This window comes from Pagrus pagrus (genome assembly GCF_965226575.1).
Source record: "Pagrus pagrus genome assembly, chromosome: 22".
Classification (NCBI taxonomy): Eukaryota; Metazoa; Chordata; class Actinopteri; order Spariformes; family Sparidae; genus Pagrus; species Pagrus pagrus.
The window spans coordinates 17,361,731-17,383,952 of NC_140204.1; the positions used below are offsets into that span (position 1 = coordinate 17,361,731).

The 22,222-nt window shown below is 46.5% G+C and overlaps 1 protein-coding gene across 4 annotated transcripts in view; it reads right to left on the reverse strand.

Moving 5' to 3' along the window:
* Window positions 1-22,222, reverse strand: part of kdm6ba (lysine (K)-specific demethylase 6B, a) — a 31,456-nt gene that overhangs the window by 3,721 nt on the left and 5,513 nt on the right. The window contains exons 1-18 of one of the 4 annotated variants that reach the window (XM_084343904.1): window positions 21,230-21,609; window positions 11,766-11,852; window positions 9,781-9,896; window positions 9,147-9,270; window positions 8,846-8,941; window positions 8,425-8,710; window positions 8,231-8,308; window positions 7,819-7,989; window positions 7,496-7,672; window positions 6,744-7,310; window positions 2,875-6,563; window positions 2,458-2,584; window positions 2,081-2,186; window positions 1,638-1,843; window positions 1,391-1,497; window positions 1,234-1,302; window positions 919-1,067; window positions 85-199 (exon numbers count right to left, since the gene is read on the reverse strand). In XM_084343904.1, coding sequence (XP_084200030.1) covers window positions 85-199; window positions 919-1,067; window positions 1,234-1,302; window positions 1,391-1,497; window positions 1,638-1,843; window positions 2,081-2,186; window positions 2,458-2,584; window positions 2,875-6,563; window positions 6,744-7,310; window positions 7,496-7,672; window positions 7,819-7,989; window positions 8,231-8,308; window positions 8,425-8,710; window positions 8,846-8,941; window positions 9,147-9,265 — 6,062 coding nt within the window. In that variant the 5' untranslated portion in view covers window positions 9,266-9,270; window positions 9,781-9,896; window positions 11,766-11,852; window positions 21,230-21,609. Of the gene's footprint in view, window positions 1-84; window positions 200-918; window positions 1,068-1,233; window positions 1,303-1,390; window positions 1,498-1,637; window positions 1,844-2,080; window positions 2,187-2,457; window positions 2,585-2,874; window positions 6,564-6,743; window positions 7,311-7,486; window positions 7,673-7,818; window positions 7,990-8,230; window positions 8,309-8,424; window positions 8,711-8,845; window positions 8,942-9,146; window positions 9,271-9,780; window positions 9,897-11,765; window positions 11,853-13,506; window positions 13,545-21,229; window positions 21,610-22,222 lie in introns of those variants that run through there. The other 3 variants (XM_084343901.1, XM_084343903.1, XM_084343902.1) reach the window with 3 other exon arrangements.

Genomic DNA, 22,222 nt, shown 5'->3' on the forward strand with positions numbered 1-22,222 from the left:
CTGTGTAAATTGTCCAAATGCCTAAATTGTAAATACAAACTGAGTGATGTCAGTTTGCATTCTCAGATTAATCTGTCTACTCACTTTTCACAGAAGTCACTGATGGCATGCCAGTAGTTCTCATGGACAGAGAACCATTCACAGTCTCCAGGGCCAATGTTGATGTTCACTGAGCAAAAGTTATTGTTCTCCTGGTGACCTGTTGATAACGACAGAATAAACTTATGGTATTTCATGTTTTTTTAAATTTAGATTTTAACAGTTCTTAATCCACATAGTTCTTTATTACCGCTTTTCCACCAAAATTAGCGGGTCTACACAGGTTTTTTTAAATGCGGGTCGACCTGCTAAAGATCACCTATTGATTCCATTCCCACTTCCCACAGGCAAGGCTGTGATTTATTTATTTTTTATCTGAAGCATTACGTTGTATGTCACTGACGTAATGTCACAACTGCTCTGGAAACAGTTGTTAGTTAGCTGGCCAGGAAGTCAAGTTTCTTTGGCTTCAAAACACCACTGAGCAGCTTTTCGCAGGGCTCCACCTCCAACACTGTGTCCAGTAATAAAACGTCCTTTATAGACGGCATCCCAAATTCCTTCTTTATTTACACGCCACCACCAATGACAATGCATCATCACTTCGCATGGTGGAAATTGGCGTGTTCCCCCAGATCTTACGTTTAGATCAAAGCCGAGATGAACCCAGGTGAAAAAAGGCCAGGGTCTACTGCAGAGTCAATTGACCCGGCTGTAAATGCAGAGTTTAAACATTCCCATTGCACAAAAAAGCCCAATCTTAGCGGGTTTAAGTAGGATTTTTTTACCAGTGGAAAAGGGGTATATGTTACGTACTGTAGTTTAACTGAATGCGTCTTCCTCTTATTTCAAACATAAAGGTGTGTCAATGTCCTTTACCTGGTGTTCGGCTTCCTGGGACCTTCATGTAGAGCTGGACAGTGTTCATGCCGAGGATGGTGTGTCCAACGTGGCTCAACATGTTTCCACTGGATGCTACACGCATAAATGCTGGCAGCTTCTGCAACTCCTGAAGCTGGGACTTCCACCTAAGTGGAGACAACAGGTATGTAGTAAATAGTCAAATAGTACAAAGGAGCTTTTGTCACAATCATGCTGCAGTATTGAGACATGACCATTGTAGGGCAATGCATAAAAAAGGAGACCTCCTATATGTTGCTACATAAATGTGGGTGAAATGTGTAGGTTGCTCACCTCTTGGGATCCGAGAGGTCAATGTTGGTACCAAATTTAATGATCTTCCCCACTGGTTTCTGCTCAGCACTGAGGAAAAGAAACACATCTATGTATTACTACAAACTGCAAAACAATTGAGTGAGTTAGTCAACTTTTTGCTCTTTTAACACTTTACCTGCCACTTTCTTTAGGGATGTCCTTGCTGGGAGTTTCAGAACTGTTGGATGGCTTCTTTTCCTTCTCATCATCATCTTCATCCTCCTCATCGCTGCCTTTCTCCTCCTGAAGACACAGATCACATGTTTAACAGCTGGATCACGGCACAATGCACAAACATGGAAGTCCTGACATAACAATTTAACTGAAATATACACTATACAAGTACAGAGAAATAGTGATGGCAGCAGTAGTAGAACACATACCTGCAGACTCTCTTGGAAGCTGGAGGCCTGGTATTGGGCATACTTTGCGATGGTGGTGTGGGAGCGACTGCTCTCACACGGCCATGTCTGACCTGTCCCAGTCGGGTCCCAGTTCTCATCAGCAGGTTGCTGCACCTGAGTCCTAACCTCCACCGCCTGCTCCGCATTGGCTTCCACTAGTGACTTTGTAGAAAACAGCCCCAGGTCTAAAAACAATTAGAGGGAACATACTTCTGAGTCAGATATGCAATTGCTTAGACAAGAGAGCAGTAGTGATGATGCAAATCCATGATATATTTGTGTATAACTGAGTCAAAACCAGGTCTGTATGGAAGACTGTATTTAGTAGCTAGATACTTGGATTCACAATTTCTTTAACCCAGATGTATCAGGAGGGCTTACCATGTGTTTTGAAGGCACATAAATGTAATGTGTAAACTTACTGAGTCGGAGAGATCCAGCCAGGCCTCTGATGACAGTAACAGGATTTTTGGGGTCTGTACAGAACTGCAGCAACACAGGTGAGAAGGCATCCCTCTTACTCTCCAACTGCAGGTAGGAAAAATCTTGTCAGTTCACTGTAACAAACCGTTGCTGCTTATGTGTCTTCATCTACAATGAATCGCCACAAGGTGGCAGCACATGTGTCTCATCACCCACTATCAGTGTACACTACATACTAGGCCACTTAACTTTTGTTGCTGTAAAGAATGTATTGTTTGTGTGCTTTTCTGATTAAAACTACTTGGTCTATAATCGGACTTGACTGTTTACTACAATGTATAATGATGGATAAAATGTTGTGGACACAGTGACGTACATAGATGCTGGGTGTAGGGGGGTTGAGTTTCTCTCTAGGTATGGGTTCCTCTGAAGTCATGATGGGCTTGACAGAGAAGGCTGGGAGCAAGTAAGATTCTCTGAACTTCCCTTTCACTCTGGCTCCCCTGGAACAGAAGATAATAAGTTAACAGATGCAAAAGTACAAAACACAACTTTCTATTATTAGTACTGTGCATAACAGCCACCTGATGGATGATTTGTCTTTGTTCATGGCAAATAGATGACCTAATTCTTAAATACTTCTTCATAAGAATATCAGAAAGGCAATTCACACTGGGTAGTATGAAGGAAGGTGCCAACATTTATGAGTTTAATGATTCCCTGAGTTATGAAAAAAGGCTGAGTGAAATTTAATAGTAGCTGTATTTTCAGTAACGTTCTACAGTGTACTTACTTGCAGGACCTGATGATTTCACTTGCAGTGTTCTTGATGCAGATGTCTTCCAGTGGGATCCTCTTTTCCTCCACCTCAGAGGCAATGAATGTCTCCCGGTCCCCGCTTTCCACTTTAATCAGGCGAATCTTCAGCTCCTTGGGTGGCCCATCTGACAGTGCCTTCAGTTTCAAGAAGTCTGTTGAACCTAATGAGGAACCAGATTCAGAGCCACTTTTGTGCTTGGAAGAACCTTCTGCATGCTCCTGTTCACTGCTGGAGCTAGCACCGGATGCCTCCTTGCGCTTCTTTTTATCTGCGTCATAATGACCACGATTCTTTTCAGACCCCTCCTTGCTCTGGAGGTTGAGGTCACCAAGAATTCTACGATCCTTTTTCTCCTTATGGCTCTTGCCATCCTTGTGCCGCTTGTGGCTGGAGCTGGAATGAGAGGAAGACGATGAAGAGGAAGAAGAGTTTGCCATCTCTTCTCTCTTTTCTCGATGCTTTTTCTTTTCTTTCCTGTCTTCGTGCTTCCTGCTGCTACTGTGGCTGTGACCATGCTTCCTCTTCTTCTCTTTCTCCCTCTCTCTGTTTCTGTCTTTTTCTCTGTGTTCCTTCACTTTCTCAGGTTTGTGTCTGTCCTCCACTTTGATATCAGACTTATCAAGCGAGTTCTTGTTAGGGAGTGACTGTCGACTGAGCATGACCTCGCAACTCTTGCCCAACTCTGCCAGAGAAGACTCAGAGATGGTTGTCAGCAGTTGCTCCTCCTTGACCACCTTAATAGGACTTATGGTAGGAATACTCTCATGTTTGGTAGAGTTGAATCTTTCCTCCGTTGATTCTTCATCATCTCTCCAAATATCAGTATCCTCTATTTTCAGTTTCTTGTTCTCCAGCAGAGGAGGAGAGGATTTCAAAGGTGGGACAGCCGGACTGAATGGTGGATTGGTTGAATCAGACGTGGGAGAACTGCCTTGCTGCTGGCGGCAGATGTCAGGACCCAGTGACAGTGAAGAGGAATATTTGACCCCAACCAGTGCTGATGGAGGGGGTCTCCCAAACGGCCCACCACGGTAAGCATACTTCTGGCTCTCTAGGACTGTTGCCAGGGATTTGAACATACTGTTTACACCCGTTTGATGAAGGTGGGGTCTTTGGGGTGGTGGAGAACAGGATGGGGTCTCAGAATCTTCCTCATCGTCCTCCTCATCAGCCTCACTTTTAGTCTGCTCAGGGAGGCCATAAAGTTTAGCCAGGTCACTGTGGCGGTAATTGGTGTTCCCTACTCCCATTCCCATATCCATTGACTGTTTATGGTTGAGAGGAACATTAGGAGAAGGTTTAAGGTAATCCTCATCCTCCTCATTGAGAGAGGATGTTCGGCTGCAAGGAGATGCCAGAGAGCCTTGGCGGCTGAGCACAGGAGGGCTAGCGTGTGGATTGGATCCAAAGTCTTCCTGGTTGGGCTGATGCTTTGTTGCTGGAATCAGATCTGGAGCACACAGGTAGCTGTTGATGGGCTGAATGCTCGGTGAAAAGTTGTCCAGGAGACCAGTCGACCCAGACTTTTCAGTGTTATACATCTCCTCTTCCTTCTTGATAGATTCATCCAGCATAGCCATGATATTAGCCAGACCATCAGGTAACAATGTGGACAACTCGGACGGCTCTTCTTCAAACTGAGCACTGTCAGAGTCGGTGCCACAGCTGCTGGCAGTCTCCAAACCACTTCCCGTCACCTGCTTGTTGAGGACACCCCTAGTGGAGCTGGAGGACTGAGGTGGTGGTGGAAGATTTTCTCTGGGAAAAGCCTGATAGAGTTTGGGGGGCTCTCTAAGTGCTAAGGTAGGGAGAGAGTGTTGGCTGCTGTCCCTGTCCCTAGCTGAGTCTTTGGATTGGTTGGGTGCGGCTTGCATTGCCGGGGGCTTGTTGGGGTATACTGACTGATTCATCCCTGAGGTATTGTGTGTTGATGAGGGACTGAAAGTCGTTCCGCCGTTGTTGCTCCACATCTCTCTCTGCCGCTGCTTTTCTCTGGCATATTCAGTCTGGGGTGTAAGAGGGGGCGGCCGCAGCCTCTCTACAGGAGTAGTGGTGGTGGCTGTTTGGCCTGGTGGACAAGAGGGAATGCCGCCACGACTTAGCCAAGGGTAGGGGGGAGAAGCCTGGGAGTTGGGGGGCAATGAACCTGAAGGAGGTGCAGTAACAGAAGACAGACGAGGAGGTGGGGGTGTTGAGGAGGAGTTGCCAGAGAGCAGTCTCTCCAAATTTTCAATAGCAGTTTGTTCTTTACCTTTTGCGCTGCACAGTTCCTCCTCCCTCTTTCGCTCCATCCTCCTTTTCTCCTCTTTTCTCTCCAAATCTCTTTGTCTTTGTTTTTCTTCCTCCTGCCTCTCCAATTCTCTCTTCTTTCTCTCCTGCCTCTCTGCCTCCCTGCTCTTCCTCTCCTCCTCTTGCCTCTCCCAGTCTCTCCTCTTCCTTTCCTGCTCTTTCCTCTCCCATTCTCTCCTTTTCCTCTCCTCTTCTTGCCTCTCCCATTCTCTCCTTTTCCTCTCCTCTTCTTGCCTCTCCCGTTCTCTCTTTTTCCTTTCCTCTTCCAGCCTCTCCGCTTCTCTCCTCCGCCGCTCCTCTTCTTGCCTCCTTTTTCTCTCCTGCTCCTGCCTCTCCCATTCTCTCCTCCTCCTCTCCTCCTCTTGTCTATCCATTTCTCTTTTCTTCCTCTCCTCCTCCTTCTTTTCCAGTTCTTTCCTTTTCCTCTCCTCATCCCGCTTTTGTCTCATCTCCCACTCTCTCTTCCGCCTCTCCTCTTCTCTCATTTTTCTCTCTTGCTCCTCTCTGTCCCTCTTCTTCCTTTCTTCGGCTTGCATGTGACCCTCAAGCTCGGCGTCGAGCTTGTCTAGAGCCTCTTCAATGGATCGAGGGACAGCGGTTGGAGCTGGTGGACGAAACTGGGGGTGAGAGTACGCCTGTGTCGAAGCAGATTGTGGCTGATGATGCAGTCTGGAGGACAGGGCTGGATTGGATGGCTGAGGGGCAGAGTTGACAGTGGAGCGAGGAGCTGGGCAGTACGTAGTAGGAGAGCTAGGAAGAGGATTTGAAACTCTGCTTGTGATCACACTGTCCCCTGCCCTCTGGTGCCTTGAGGAGAACAATGAAGATGATGAGGAAAATGCAGGACTCTGCTCCAGTTCAGCCTGAGTGTAGTATGATGTCTTCCCCTTCATGGGCTGTGGCTTGGTGGATCCCTGCTGTTGTGGTCTGGGCAGCCCCTGTTGGTGAGACTGGTTGGCAGTGGCAGCTTGGCCTCTGTGACATCCTGGCTGCATCAGAGCATCCATCTGAGAGGTGGGGCTAGTGATGCCATTGGTCGAAGTTTGGGGCACTGGCTCTCTTCTTCTCTGCCAACTGTTAATACTGCTGCCATTGTTAACAGGGCAACCAGCAGGGGGTGATGTGGTTAGCGAAGATATACCAGCCATTGTAACACCTCTAGAGCTGCCACTGTAACCACCGATGGAGCAGGAGGCCTGTGATATAGGAAGATTGGGGGTGATGACAGAAGTTGGAGTGGAGTTGGTTGGGGGCAAAGGTGGGCTGACATGATGGTGATGCTGGGAGTGACCTGGAACCCGACTATCCACGACCTGATTGTGGCTCTGCTGGCGCTGAGGTAGCAGTCCTGGAGGCCTGTAGATGCCCGACTCCTGAAGAGACATACAGAACAATCAATTAATTTGATCAATCACTATTGTAACAACTGCAGTTAGCGTAACAGTTCAATTGAGTCAAAACACCTATTGCATTATATGAAATAACACTCATGACATCAGAAGAACAAACTGATATGGACATGGTACAAGTGAGTATGAATGATTTGTACTCACTAGAGAGTGACTGCTGGGCCTGCTCTGGTATCTCCAGGCCTCATGGGGCCCACTTTGCTGTTGCTGAGGTACTGAGGTGCTGCTGGCAGGAGGAGGTGGAGGAGGGGGACCCTGGTGCCCCAGCCCTGGATGAGGCTGGAAGTGGCTGTAAGGCACACTGCTGCCGCTGCTGCTGTTGTTGCTGGTTGCAGGAGGGTTTGCTGGTGACGACTGGGCATGTACGTGTTGATCTCTGTCTCCCCTAGTTGGGGTGGATGCAGTGTGAGAGGTAGCTTGTCTGCCACCTTGGCCCCCAATGAGAGGGCCTCTCTGGTTGCGGGGACCATGAGACTCCATGGCCTGGCAGGGTGGAGCTAGCCCCAGTTTGGAGCTAGGGCTAGGATAGGAGGAGTGAGGGGACTGCTGGTTAACAGCCTGAGGTTGGAATGTGTCTTTCTGGAGCTGAGGAGCACATCCCTGGTTGTAGCTTCCAGGAGAGGAGTTTGGTAGAGGGGAGAGGTTTGAAGGGGTTGAAGTGGCAGGAGAGGACTTTTGGGTGTAGCTGCCCATTCCTTGTTTGTTGGTTTCCTGTAAAACAGAGGATGATATAAACGTATTTACAACACAGCAAACAATACTGTCAGGTTCAGACAGCTAATAGAATCGATATAAAACCGCTCAATCCAATAACAGTTTACCCGTTGATTACAGTCAATAGTAAAACACTTAATAATCACATGTCTAATGAAAGGACTTTTTCTTACTGTTCGGACCTGGAACTCCTGTGATGGAGGGTTCTTGCGGTCAGAAGTCTGGGGCTGCCAAGGAGTGCTGTTGTTCTTGTGAAGGGGGTTCCAGAAGGCAGGTTTTGGAGGGAGGTGGTGGACTGACGGCTGGGGCTGAGATAACAAAGACTGTCCAGGGAAACGCTGCAGTCCAGGATGGGATACCTGCACGGGGAGCGGGACATGATTCAAATATACAACTTACAAAAATGACAAACAAAAAATGCAGCAAAAATCAAGAACTATGGTTACAATTTGCCACTTGTGGCTCTTTTGCTATAACAGAAAAAAAAAATGTTCTTGTTGTTTACCTGATCCGAACTCTTTTTCCTCTTGCTGGGGCTGGGGCAGTCCTCAACAGCTGGGCGAGAGGACGGGTGCAGTGATGGTGGAGGAGTGTGCTGAATAACAGAGTGCTCTCCCAATGGAGGGCCCGGTCTCTTCAGCTGGCCCCCCACCATCTTCCCTGGGTAGCCCCTCTGCTGTGAAATGGAAAAACCAAAGGATCAGTGTTGTGGCAGATGAAGAAAACTAGTGCAATTATTGCAGTGTCAGTTCAAAAACATTCTTTTGCTGAAATATTCAGCCAAAGCTCAGTGACAGTGGCTTTGAATGGAGAGTATCTTTCATCCGTCTGGTTGCAGAAGAAATGACAGCCAGAATAGAGAGCGTTCTGCCGTATGGATGATGAAATATGATCATAGCCAATTAAAGAGCTCCTACCTGATGCACCTGAGCCCACATCTCATCTCCCAGCAATGGTGGACCCCGGGGAATATGTTGCTCCTGAGGACCCCCAAACTAAAATAGACAGTAAACATAAATTAAACCATGAACAGAGTCCTTTGTTTCATCTATGAAAATGCGTCTTTTGACACTAAATCTGCCAAGAAATCACTTGAAGCACGGTTACTCACCTTCAGCAGTTGGTTTGGCCTGCTGGGGGGATGATGAGGGTTGGGGGGAGGTCCACTGCTGCCTGCATAGCCTCCATTATGGAGACGAAGTGAGTGCTCATTGGGCAGGGGCATGCCAGGATGTCCTTGAGGAGGGAGGTGGGAATCATATAGCTGACCTAGTTGCTCCCATGCTCTGTGGGGAGGTGGAGGATGAAGATGATGAGGAGGAGGTCTCTGCTGCTCCCTCTGTAGACTTGGTAACATTGGCTGTTGGAGCTCAAGCTTCTCACCTCCTCGCATGGGCCTTAACAGCCAAAAAAAGACAAAAGCGTAAAGTAATGGAAAACAAACGGGGAAAAAATGATACCACAAGGTTGTTTCATCACATAATTTTCTGTAAATTAATTACCCTCTGCTTTCAAAATTGAATTCATCTTACCCATTACTAAAGAATTTATTGGGATGGTTCAGTCCGCCCATAGGACCAGGAGGTAGATGGGAAAGAAGTTGGTGTTGGTTCATTCCAGGCGAACACCTGATGAGGAACAGCACACATAGTACAGTCAGATGACATTTCTTAGTCGTTTTCACACCAAGGTTGTTAAGTAGATTACAGCTTTCACTTCAGTTCTGCTGTAAACCATGGAGCTCGACCACTCTAATTACAGGTTAAACCTGATGGACTTAAGTTAACAAACAGGTTTGTTAAAGTTTCTGTAGGTGTTGTCATGGCTACAGACCTGGCAGGTGGCTGCCAGGCGCGGCCGCCCACGGGAGCCCATGGTCCCCGGTTGAGTCCGTCCAAAGGGAAGGAATCCCGTGTGCCACGCCCGCCAAACTGCTCTACTGCGTGATGCATCCAGCCTGTGGATGTAAATTAACATATAGACAAACCATCAGTAAAATTGAATCTGTATTCACTCCTAAAAAATGTGTAAATTACCTGAAACTTTTAATAAATATCTTTACATGATCTTTTTAATACTATGGCATCTGGTGGATTTGTGGTCAAATGGCATCATGTGTCATTATGGAGCAAATGCCAGGGTTCGTAAGATGGCCTTAAAAATCTATTGCGCTACAATTACTCGTTAGCCCATCAAAATTATAGGCTGTAGCTGAGGGATTCTGACTCAGAAATGTATTTACTTATCTCATCTCTCCTCTGACTTAAATATAGCAATCTAAAAGACGTTAGTTATTTGAAATGTTATTCCTTGATTAACATGAACATATTTCGACATGTATTGCATTATATTTCTATAATCTACTGCAAACTGCAGACTTTTTTTAGGATTACAGCCTGATGAACTAGATATCATATACTTACAACAAAATGTATGTTATTAAGTGAATGAGAGAGCTCTTACTCACCAAACTAGCTGTGTTTGTGAAGCCCTCCACTGCAGCACAGAGAGGGCCTCACTCCAACACTGAGAATATCTGTACTGTCAGACTGCTGAAGCACCAAGAACCCAAAAGCCTATAGGCTGCAAAGACAGAAAAACAGGAGAGCCACTATGAGAACAGGCGAGACAGAGACGCACTGAAAAGTCAATAAATGCCAGTGGGCTCTGTTATATAGGCTAGCTGGTGTGTATGTGTGTGAACTGGAGAGCTTGCCAGCAGAGAGGAGTAGAATGTAGGGCAGGGGAGAGCTTAGTGAGACTGCAGAGGAAACCTGAGATAAACCCTTTCTTTAACCTTATTTACATCCAACTCTCATTCAACTACCGTTGAAGCGACATAAGCCTAACTTAAATTTGCTTGAAGTCTCAAATCATGATGGATGTCTTTGTCTGTATCAGGCTGCTATGAGCCAGTCAGCCTGTAGGAGGCGTCAGTGAGCCAGTCGGAGTAGAACAGGATTATTACTGGGGCCCAGATGGCTCAGTGGGGAGCTCACCTATAAGGACAGACCTGGGGTTACTGTAATCCTTACCATGGGCCTCCTGATAACAAGAGACAGAGGGAAAGACTAAGAGTGAGAGGCCTTGGTCACATGCCAATTGTGTGTGTGTGCGTGTGTGTGCTGTTGGAAGCAATGCCAAGTGTGCAAGCTGCATGGTCGTCTTGGGCTTGTGCTGATTTAGTGCATGTGAGAGAGAATAGTGTGCTCTCTTAAGTGGATGATTGTGTGTGTGTGTGTGCTGCAGCGCTCTGAAGGGTGTGTGTATAAAGTGTGTGTGCATGCCCGGTGGATACACTAAGGTTTAATCTCATTACGGCAGGCGTGATGGAGAGGGAGAGGGGGGCAGCAGCGACAGACGGTCTGAACAGGATGGAAGGATAGATTAAGGAGAAAAGATGGAGATCGAGAAGAGGGAAGGGATGGAGGGAGGTGGAGTGGAGTGGAGAGCAGGAACGGTGCCATGAAAACGCCCACACACCTTCCCACACACACACACACACATACACCGAGATGACACAAAGGAAAGCGGTTGAGGAGAGAACGCATGAAAGAAGCTGAGAGATAACTCCCTCCCCTCCCTGCTCTCTGAAACACCGGACACACACACACACAAACACACACACACACACTCACTCACTCACTCACACACACATAATACAAAAGACAGAAGGTGTCAAGATACAAAGAAGCCTGTGTTTCAAAGTACCTCGATTCAAAAGAGACAACAAAAGAGATCCCTGACAAAACCTGAGAAGGATGTATTCGCACCTATACATTCACCACTGCTGTTTAGAACTAATGTTAACAAACACATACTTGTACTGAAGATGTAACCGAGGAAATCACTTAAAATCTTTAAGAAATTTGAGTTTTTTGAGAATTTAAAGATTTCGAAACCCCATCAGACAAGTATATTTGATTGGTAATGTAATGTACAAGAAACCAGATGTTCACTCAATTGCAGCTTTAACTGTTCAAGGGACATAATGCTAACATCTTGAAGTATGTGACAAGTTATGCTTAATGCATTAGTTGGAGTGTAGACGTGCACACACACACAGCTTATGATTCATTCCTCTTGCTCAGCACAGCACTCTTCCACCAGTTTTCCAAAATTAGCTCTGGTCATACGCAGTCCTTCCTCCCACCAGTTCCTCTTCTCTTCCTTTCCTCCTCCCACCATCTCTGGATCTCTCTCTCTATTTAAAGCCCAGTAGGGGATATTTCAATCGCTGCACACTTTTAGCTCTTCAGGAGGGGTGCTATACAGTCACACACACACGCATGCACGCACACACACATACCCCTCTACATCTCTCCTCTTGCACCTCACAGGGATCATCATCCACCAGGCTCTGCTGCTATGTGAAGATAGGCTAACTGTCAGGACTGAACACAACATGCTTTGAGACATACTGAAGCAGACACATGCTCATGCTGAGCGTACCTTTTAGAGTAGCACCAAGTTATTGATTCACAGTTGTGTTAAGTCTCAGCTTCGGCTGCCAATCATCTCTCTGGGGTCTCCTGAACCCTGAAAGACAGAGAAGACAAAAACATTCATGTCAAGCTGTCATGAAAACAACACGAAGCCACACTAAACACAGTACTCATAGTTGTGATCAAAACTGCCATGAACCTAAAGCTTCAAAGCATGTGATATGATTCAGGGCTGAGGGTGGTCTTTGCTTTCAATATGAACTGACAACTTCTTTTTGTCCTGCTGTGTCTCTTTTCTAACTTTCTAGGCAGCGAATCGTCACTGCTCTCACCCCTCCTGCTTTTCTGACTTCTGAGGTGACGCCTGGTTTCAGAGCAGTGTGGAAACTTGAAGGTGGCTCAGAGGCAAAGGGGTAAATCAGCGGGGAGGTCGACACAATGGGGCGAGGGGGGGGCTCTTTCTCTTCTCACACAGACACAATGGTGAGACTGACTGTGCAGCTTAGCGGGCGAGCAGACTCAAACGAGGCTGATCTCACTCTAACAGGAAGAGCCGACCTGACTAAGTCAACTATCACACGTGAAAGAGTGGCGCCGGAGGAACATAATAAAAAAATAAAAACACATGGCATTATGGACAAAGGAGGGAGGGGAGGTGAGGGTTAGAGTTTCAAATGAGAAAAATGAGGAAAGAGATACAAAGAGAAATCTAGTAAGAGACCCAGCTGTGAGTGCAGACAGGGACACAGTGGCGAGGTTGTAATTACCACTTTTATAGAGGGTGTGTGTTTATGTCTGTTGTGACCAAACGGTCGTCTAAACCAGTTGCTGCCCTGGCTATCACATTGCTCACAGCCACTCTACCAGCACAGTGTGAGAAACTCGGTACTCTGAAACCAGATAGTGCACACGGACGGCAGACAGTGTTACATACCAGCTCAGGTTCTATCAGACGATACCAAAATGATGACATGTGGTTACATCAGCTATGAGTTAATATTCAGTACTGTACGTGTAGGGAGAAATCGGTGATAGTGCGTCTGTGTATTACGCATTTCATTTATCGGGGAACCCCCCGATGACTCAGCGCCCTGAAAGAGGGCTTACCCCAAACCACTCAGCCTAAACACCGCCCTCCTGGGACACCGCTTACAGTCAGGTGACCGGGGGCGTGTTCCTGTGCCGTCACCGATGTGACAGCTGCGGGAATTTCTCGGACTTTGTGATGTCATTTCTGCTTCCTATGAAGTGCGCAGCATGCATTGATTGTGTGTGTATGTGTGTTTAGGTAGACAAACAGGATGCGATAGAGCGCTGCAGGGGGTTTCATGGCCAAGGGAAGAATCAAACTACCTGACCACAAGTTCAAGAGAAACGATGGGGCAAATTCTACGAACATATTGATCAAACTGTTTTGGATTCGCGAAACCTTCAGGTAACTGTTTATAACTCTGGAGGGAAAAAAGGTTGAATTTTGACTGAGAAATTATACAACTTCAGTGCTACTCTGAACTCTTCAAGCACTGAAGTGAGATTTTTTTCTTTGACTTTAACTCCTCAATCTAACCACAACAAGCAGTGTTCCTACATACAGCTCTGAACAGAGACTAAATCTAGGTTAAGTGAAAGTTGTTTAAGGACTTCAGTTGTTGTCTTGTCTCCTTAATGAAAGCATACACAGCTGATATATTTACCAATTATTACCAAACAGATTACACACTTCACAGATGCATCAAAAATTCCCCCACCATACATCTTTTGAAAGTAAATTCCCCCCTCCATAGACACCCAACATCAAAGAGCTGTTCCTGTCAACACCCTCGTTGTCGTAGTTATGCAAGTTAGTCATTGTCCCGGCAACACCAGCTATCAGCTGGGAGGCGGGGCCAAGCAGGGAGCTTTGGCAAAGAGACAAAGCTGTGCCAACCGTCGTCAACCAACGAGGTACAAGGAAAACGAAGGAGCTCTGTTGAATCCTCTGTGGCATCAAACAAAGAAACACAAGCAAAATAAATAAATCCAACGTAATCCCACGTGACACACAAACCAAAGATACAAGCTTGTGGCTGTGAACAGGGAAGCTTCCTTAGTCACTAACATGAGCTGGGGGGAACAAACGGTTGAAATTAAGATGTACAGATGACATCCGTGTCTTTGCAGTAGCCTTAATTTATTTACTCTCACCCTACCCTGCCAACCACTGGCCTGCTCTGGTCCCCAGCCAGACAACCACACTGAGGCCATGAGAGGAAAATAGACTGGAGAGAGACGAGGGGAGGCAGTAAGGGCGTACACTGCAAAAAATATCCATGGGCCCAAGTGTAAAGACTTCTTTCCTGCATTCCTGAAAAATCTTTTTACTACTTGCTTTAATAACATTTTAAGATTTAAGAATCGATACAAGATAAATGATTTGTTGAACTGGAGGTTTGACTTTTTGCAGCATGGTAGTGTTAATCAATAGTGCCCGGGGAAAGAGCAAGAGGTAGTAGTGTGAGAGAGGGTGAGACCACTGAAAACTAAAGGCTTGAGGGGGTAACGGTAGGTGGCTGGAGAGTGTTACTGTCCTGGTAGAGTCACTGTGGAGCCTGGCTGATAAGAAGTGACCAGATAAGGCTGAGAGAAATGGCAGATAACAGAGAATTGAGCGAAACAAAGTTCTGGCAGAGGATGACGGAAAGGCCATGCATGGTCCTGTCGCCCTCCTTCCCTCTCTCTCTCTCTCTCTCTCTGTTGTTCTGTCCTCCCTCACCCTCTCTACTCCATTTGGCCATTACATAATCATCCCAGATAGAGATTGTGTTCTGAAGGAAACACCATGCATTTCTCTCTCTCATACACACACACACACCGTGTGGAACAGAGGAACAGCCAGCCCCTGCATCCGTCCTCCTCCACCTCGTTGCCAGGCACCCTGCGTGTACGCGTGTGTTTATTTGTTTGTGCGTGTGTAAACGTCAGCGAATGCCGTTCCAAGACGATGATGCGGGCTAAATTCATCACGTCCACACACGCGCACGCACACACACACACACACACACACACATACACACACACACACACACTTTCAGTCAGCCCAGTATGGGTCAGCTGAGGACACGGCAGGCAAACATTGTTCCTGCACACAAACACAGAAACATCTAACCTCCATGATGGACGATTATCTCCTGCTACCATCCATCTCAACTACACAACTCTTCATCGAGGGGACAAAGTGCTGACCGAACCCTTCACCTAGTGGCACCCAGGCCATCGCTACGCTCATTAGCGGCAGCAGCAGCAGCACACCAGCCAGCCATAACAGGCCAGAAGCCCTTATTAGTCTTACTTTGTCTCATTCTGACTTATATTTGCTCTCCCTTACATGTGCTCTACATTCAGGCTGTGTCAGAGAGGCGCTGTACAGCACAGGGAGAGGAAAGTACGACATTCTCACATTTAACTTCTGCTGGCCTGACAATGCTCCTTATTTCAACATTCGGTAGGTTTTGAAACAACAGCGAGAAGCCTCTGGCAGGGAGCAACCACCTCTCAACCACCGTTTTCATTTTGGCTGTTGGTGGTCAGCCTGTCTGGTTGGCTTGACACCACCTCTTTTTCCATTGATTTTTTTATTAAGCCTAAAAAAACCGCTTGGGCTGCAAGGCATCTAAGAGATTAAAATGTTGATTTCCGGACCTACAGTGACACTGTGACGAGAAACAGTTGAACTACATTTTCATCTGTTTGTGGAAAAAGAAACAGAAAAAGGAAGAGGGGGGCTGGTAGAAAAACATGAAAACATGAGGCCCCTTTTGTCTCCTGCACTCCCACCCTGACATCTGGGCCTGTGATTGACAACACACAACTGGGTTATTGTGGTTCTTCTCTTTTTTATCTCCCTCTCTCACACACACTAACACACACACACGCACACACAGATCAGATGCACGTGTGTGTGTGACGTTAAAGAGAAGGGGAACAGCTCAGAGGGGAGAGGAAGCTGTCGTCACAACCACAGGAAGTAGGCCTCCCTCAGGGGTGTGTGTGTGTGTCAGAGAGAAGCCTTGGGGAGGGGTTTGAAGGCTGATGCTTCCTGTTGTAAAGATATGAACTGTCTGTGTGTTTTAGTGTGTCTGCAGAAGCCATTTGACTGTTAAAATGTTGATGAAAGTGAACGTATGTGACTAATACGAGTCTCTGCAGATGTGAGAGTCAAGTCAAAAACCTGGTAGGTTTCAGTCATGGCTCCTAAAATACACCTCAGACACAGTCATCTTGTGTGAACGGCACGTGTGTCCAACTCATGACTCACACAAGCCTCGTCAACAAAAACAAGACAGTCAAAGGACTTCAAAAGCCATTTACTTGGCTCTGATTCTGGGTGTTCAGTGAAAAGCCTTGTTTGCCCTCTTTTTAGCTTCTGGTAAAAGTGAATGACAAACATATGATGACAGAATGAGTGTCTGTGCACTCAATAACTCCTCCTCTCAGTCACTCTTGCTCCTTGGTTAATTTTCACAGAAGCAGAAATTTCTCGACAGACTTTGGGGCCTGTTCCTGTCTGTGTGTGTGAGACAGAAATAAAAGGAATGACTCAACACCTGGCTTGTGGCTCTAAAGAAAGGAAAACGGCGTGTAAATCCCGACAGACAGGAAATCTGAGAGGACGTGGGTGTCTCATTGACAACTGACAATGTCTTGATCGTTGTCACTCTCGATTTCCACACTTGAGCAACCTCAAAAGCCCCCAAACATTCTGCTTCTTCACAAAACTACCAGAAGATCAGGACAAAACAGAAAGTCACGTTGCCTATATTTAGAGGAAGAGCGGCCTTGAAAATCCCCCTCCGTCATACTGCTGTGTCTCTCCTGATGCTTCGAATCCACATCCAGGACTACCACGCACGCACGCGCACACGCACACGCACAGAAATACACTAAACAAGACAAGCAACTGTTTCCCATGGTAACAGTTGCGTTCTCACTAACAGTTATTAAACTGAGCTAGAGAGGCAGAGATAGCCACAGAGAGGAACAGCTATAAAGCTATGATCAACATGTTTACTGAGACACAGGACAGGCTGACCTCACACACACACCACCCTCTTCCTCTTCCTCCCTGGACTCAACATTATGTCTCATCAGCAGTCTGTGTGTGTGTCTGAATGACAAAAAAAACACATGGACATGTGTGTGAGTCCTATATGCATCAGAGTTAATGACAGCATGTGTACAGATGGCCGGAGCAGCGTTGTTTTTACAGTCCTTGTAATTACGCAACGATCATTTTGACCTGAACAACTGTGACGCAGGCTGACCGTCTTTGTTATAGCGGTGCTCATTTAGTCCAGAATATCCAAGGCCTGTTTACAGATTCCTCAAATACTGATGCTGTTGATCTTTCAGGCATTTTTGATAAATCTCCCATGATGCACCGGGGCTTCCTGACTGGCTGAGTTATCATTTCTTCTGCCAGCGTGGTTGAGGTGGGGAAAAGTAGTCACAGGAGGTAAAAAGGGAAGGGAAAAAAACTATTTCCAAGGTGTGACAGTGTGTGTAGCTGTGTATGACTCACACACACACACACACACACAGTGTGTAGGCTTGCACACATCCCTTCCACTGTGGCATCATCATCAGTGGCAAAGAGCCAAAGATAATAGAGAGGAACTGAACTAAGAGGAAAAACTTTCACTTTTTCTGTCACTTGGCAGAACAGACAAAAGGACGTCTCTGACACAGCTCTACTCACTGAGGATGGATTCAATCTCCAGATTCTGCTTTTCTTTAGTATCATTGTTGATTCTCTGTTCAAAATGTTGCCATGTTGAGCCTATTAGCTCAGCTTGTGGCTGCATCTGAATCGTTCACTCCTGTAAAAGCTCTCACTCAATTCACTTCTAAACTGCTGGACCGAATTACAATGATCTGTTTTTCCTTACAGCTCTCGGGTCCAAAACAGAACCTGAAGCGAGACAACAGCTGCATGTATGACAATATTTATAGTTATGGATTTCTGAGACTTGTGGTTGGCTGGCAGTATAGAAGGGTCCTGCTGCTCCTTAGGCACTAATGAGAAATATATAATAATGAGGACCATGACTTCATCCATACATGTTAGTGATTACTGCAATCCAAACAGTTTCTCTATATTTCAAACCTATAATGCATTTTTATGTGCATATGTATGTGGAACTCTTACTGTATCTATTCTGTGGTCTTTTATGGCCTTTTTGAAATTTAGCCTCATTTTAGTCTTGTTTCTGCTACAATGACTCAATGTTCCCCCAGTGATCATTAAAACATAATCACATTATATTTTACAGCTTGAGCACCATTCTATTTTTATGTGTCTTTTTAAAAAAAAAACATTTTTCTTGTGTTTCACATTTGTCAAATCCCCAATCGACCTAAAATTTCTAAAAAAAGAAAAAAAACCTTTACATATAGTGGACCCTACACAAATTTACTGCTTACAGTTTAGCTTCCTGTTCTTTGGGGCCTGGCCCCCACTGTGAGAGGCGAGGGTTGACAGTAGGCAGTCTCACACTGCATGGTGGAATTCCACACTTGGTCGACTGAGTTTTTGGCCCGACCAAACTCTTTAACTTTCATCCTGCTGTCTGGATAGCTCGGTGAGCTCAAGTGTTAGCATGCACTGCAGGACATAAACTGGCAGGTACATTATTGCTGTGAGTGCAGCCGATCAGTACAAAGCCCAGCTGTACTGCAATATATTCAGTTAGTACTTTACTATAAATAACGCTGTACTTAATGCCTATCATTAAAACAGAGCGCTATTGGAATAGCTATGATAGTGCCCCTTTAAATGTTCCCCGTTTCTGACGACTTGAATTTACGGGAAATTCCTCAACTCGTTTCCAACCATAACACTTAGAAGAACTTGTGTTTTCACGCCTGACCTGTTGGGGTGTGTGGGGAGTGTTTGAGAAATCGTCAACAGGGCAGATGTTGTCCCACACCTCCTTTATTCCCTCTCTCTATTTTTGCATCGCTCTCTGGAGGAGAAACGACACCCTTTACTGGAAAGGCTGCAACGGCAGGGTGTCGCACAACACAAGCAGACGTTTCGTGATGACATCCATTCACTTCCTCCACCCGCTTCCCTTTGAAACTCCAAACACACACACACACACACACACACACACACACACACACAGAGTTGTATTTGTTTTTGCATAACAGGCAGACAGTAAAGGTAGTTAAGGGGCAGGAGAAGCCCCTCTAATCTTAGTGAACTGTCACACAGCCAAGGAACACACACATAGCTCATGTTTCATCCCTGTCAACGGTCGGAGTGGTGTTAGATGAGTAAGCACTTTAAGCAGCCTACTGACCCATTTCCCATGCCATCCGCACACATATAGGAAAATTCTTAATTAGATCAAAGTAATCCTCAACCTGCTTAGGACACCCTGCAACACACCAAACAAAACCACATATAGGGACAGGGTGGGGTGAGATTGGGAAACTTTCCTGACACACACTTCTCTTCTTCTCAAACTGTGTGACTCAATCACTATTGTTGAGTTAGCAGCTTCCTTTTCACCGTCATCTCTCCCTCTTTCTCCCCTGGCGCGCGTGTGTGTGTATCACTTCAATATTCCTCCATGTTCGTCATCGCTTATAGTAAAATGGGCGGCGATTGTTCATTCACACACACACGCTCCTATTGAGATCACGGGACAGGCGGGGGCGGGGGAGCGCTGAGGCAGCACACAGCCGGCCAGCAGAGTGTGTGGAGCGATCGGAGCTTTAACATTTTACAACCTCCGACTTCAAACGAGGGGACAAAACGCGCCGCTGGTTTCCATACCAATCGATCGGGTAGATCGGAAGTGACCCTTCAAAGGATTTCTTTTTTTCCTTTTGTTTTCTTCGCGACCCCATGCCAGCACACTCCTGATCTGGGCTCTTTTATTGCGGGCAATAAAGTGACAAATAAGCCTCCCGTCCAGCCACAAATCCTCATCAACTGTTGTCCGACGACTGGTGAAAAAAAGGCGACTAACGCTTAACGTCTGTGGGCGGTGAAGCAATAATAACCAGCAATATCAACAACTATTGGTTATAATCAGAAAAGACACGACCCCGCCCCCAAATTAGTCCACTTTATCCCCGTTTAACTTCCACTGTTTTAATGTTATTATCACTGAACGCTGTGCGTAATTTCGGTCCAGACTATCCAAAACGCACGGCTCGCAAACAGACATGCGCGCCAGCTGGGCGTGTTATAATGTGGGGACTAACCATGAGATAACCCAGATGACTGCTGTCGGCTTCATTAACGTCATAGAGCGCGTGGACCGAGATAAGGGCACCAGAAACATGTCTCAAAGTCAAAAAGTCACTTCGGTTCGTCACTCTGGACTTCTGTTCCCAGTAAACGGGACAACTCACCGCGGTGACCAGACAATACTGTGTGGTCAGACTTCAGAGCACCAACAACCACTGAAACCCAGACGTAAAGGGCAGCAGCACCAAAACACCGCCCCTCCCCCCCAAAAAACGAGGTGATGCAAATCACTTCCTTTCAATCCAGCTCTTTGTGTGCGTAAGGATTGACTGGGGGGTGATGGGGGTGGCAGCTATCCATTCACTTTATAAGGCTGCCGACCTCAGTGATCCTGCCCACCCCCACTCCTCCACACACACACACACACACACACACACACACACACACACACACACACACACACACACACACACACACACACACACAATGGCGTGAGATCTCCTTACACAGGCAATTTCTCTCCCTGTCCTCTACCTCTCCTTCCCCTTCCTAACCATGAGCTGATCATGAGTTTCAGGACAACAATGACCAAACTAGACCCCGAGATCTGAAGATCGCGCTATTTTCACTCATTCATTGACAGATGTTTAAGACGACTTCAGTGTCATTATCAGACATTTCTATGGGATGGACTCTAAACTGAAACATGAACACTCTGACTACACTGGGACAAAACCCTAAAAGTTAGAGCGGTTATTTTGGGGGGCATGTGACCCCCCAAAAGTCCCATGAACCCCACATTCACACCAGAGCCAATTTACTGAAATTACTGTGATTCACGTGCGCCGGATGATTAAACATGCCCGGTAGAGATGATCAGTCGTGAGGAAAACATTTCGCTGAATTGAGATACACGCGCGTGGGATTAAAGAGTCACCCTGTGGCTGAGAAATTCCCCCACCTCATCGATTACAGACGATCAAGGGTTCCGCTTTCATTGATTACGATAATTCACTCAGTGTTATCTTGAATCACAACCCAGCCGATTGTAATCAACAAGAACACATAATCGACCTGTATACAGTTCATAAAAAAGATGAAACATCTCCACACGTTAAAGATGATCGTGTAAACACTGGCTTCTTCTTTACAGCCCTCTAACTTGCCTGCTCACAACCAAAACACAGTCGACTGGACTTTTAAAAATGCTCCCGGTTCACAACAGCACTCACCGTTCATTCAAGTATTTTTCCACTGGACGCACCAGAAATAAATAATTTTCCAAATAGAAACGTGTATCCGGTTCTTCGAGGTCCACGGTATGCTGTATGGTCTTTGTATCCGCAAGTTTGGTGCTCCGAGCCTGCAGAGAAATTCCCGACCGGCCGGCGGAGCGGAGCGGAGCTGTAGCTCTGTAATCCCTGTTAGTCTCCGCCGCTTCCTCTCGAAACAGCCGTGAAACTTGAGCCGTCTGACGGTCGGAGAGCCTCTCTGATGTCCCTCCTTCTCTGTATTCTGCGGATTATTCCGTCTGATGGCTGCCTCCGCCGTACAGCGACGGTCTGTGTCCGTGTCTCTCCGCGTCGAGCTCCTTTTCTCCTCTGCCTCACACTCAGAGGCAGCCGGGCAGGGATCGTATTGCGCTGAGCTCTGTTTTAAAGGGACAGAGCCACGCACACTCAAACACACGCACAGCGAGACAGAGGCGTACACACGCGTGACGTCAGCTACGGCCCCGGAATTCCCTGACAGCGCAAACTGGCACAGAGTCCGACTGCCGGTACCGGAGCTGCTCCTCCGGCCCCCTCCTGTTTGTACCTTTTCAGTTTTATTTCCATCTCCCGGAGTTGTTTTTAGGTAGACTCGTGACTGCTAGACTCTGAACAGCGGCATGTTTCCCTGTGACCGTCTATTTTTGGATGGAGGAGTATTACCCACAGGAAGACAGATACAGTATCGCAGTGTCGGTATTAGATTTAGTGGACTATAAATAGGTCCAGGTATCTGCTATAGCCTACAGGCCAAATAATCAAAAATAGACTTATGTACAGTAGGTGTACTGTTGAGTGCATCTTTGTATGAGTAATAAAAGCACACGCGCTGTAAGACACATTTGGCTGAGAGACACAAATACACTGCAAACACTTCTCTGTCTTTAGAGAAACTCGCATATTCATAGGTCAAGAACAACAAGCTATGCCTCTGTATTTAGACTTTTAATCAAT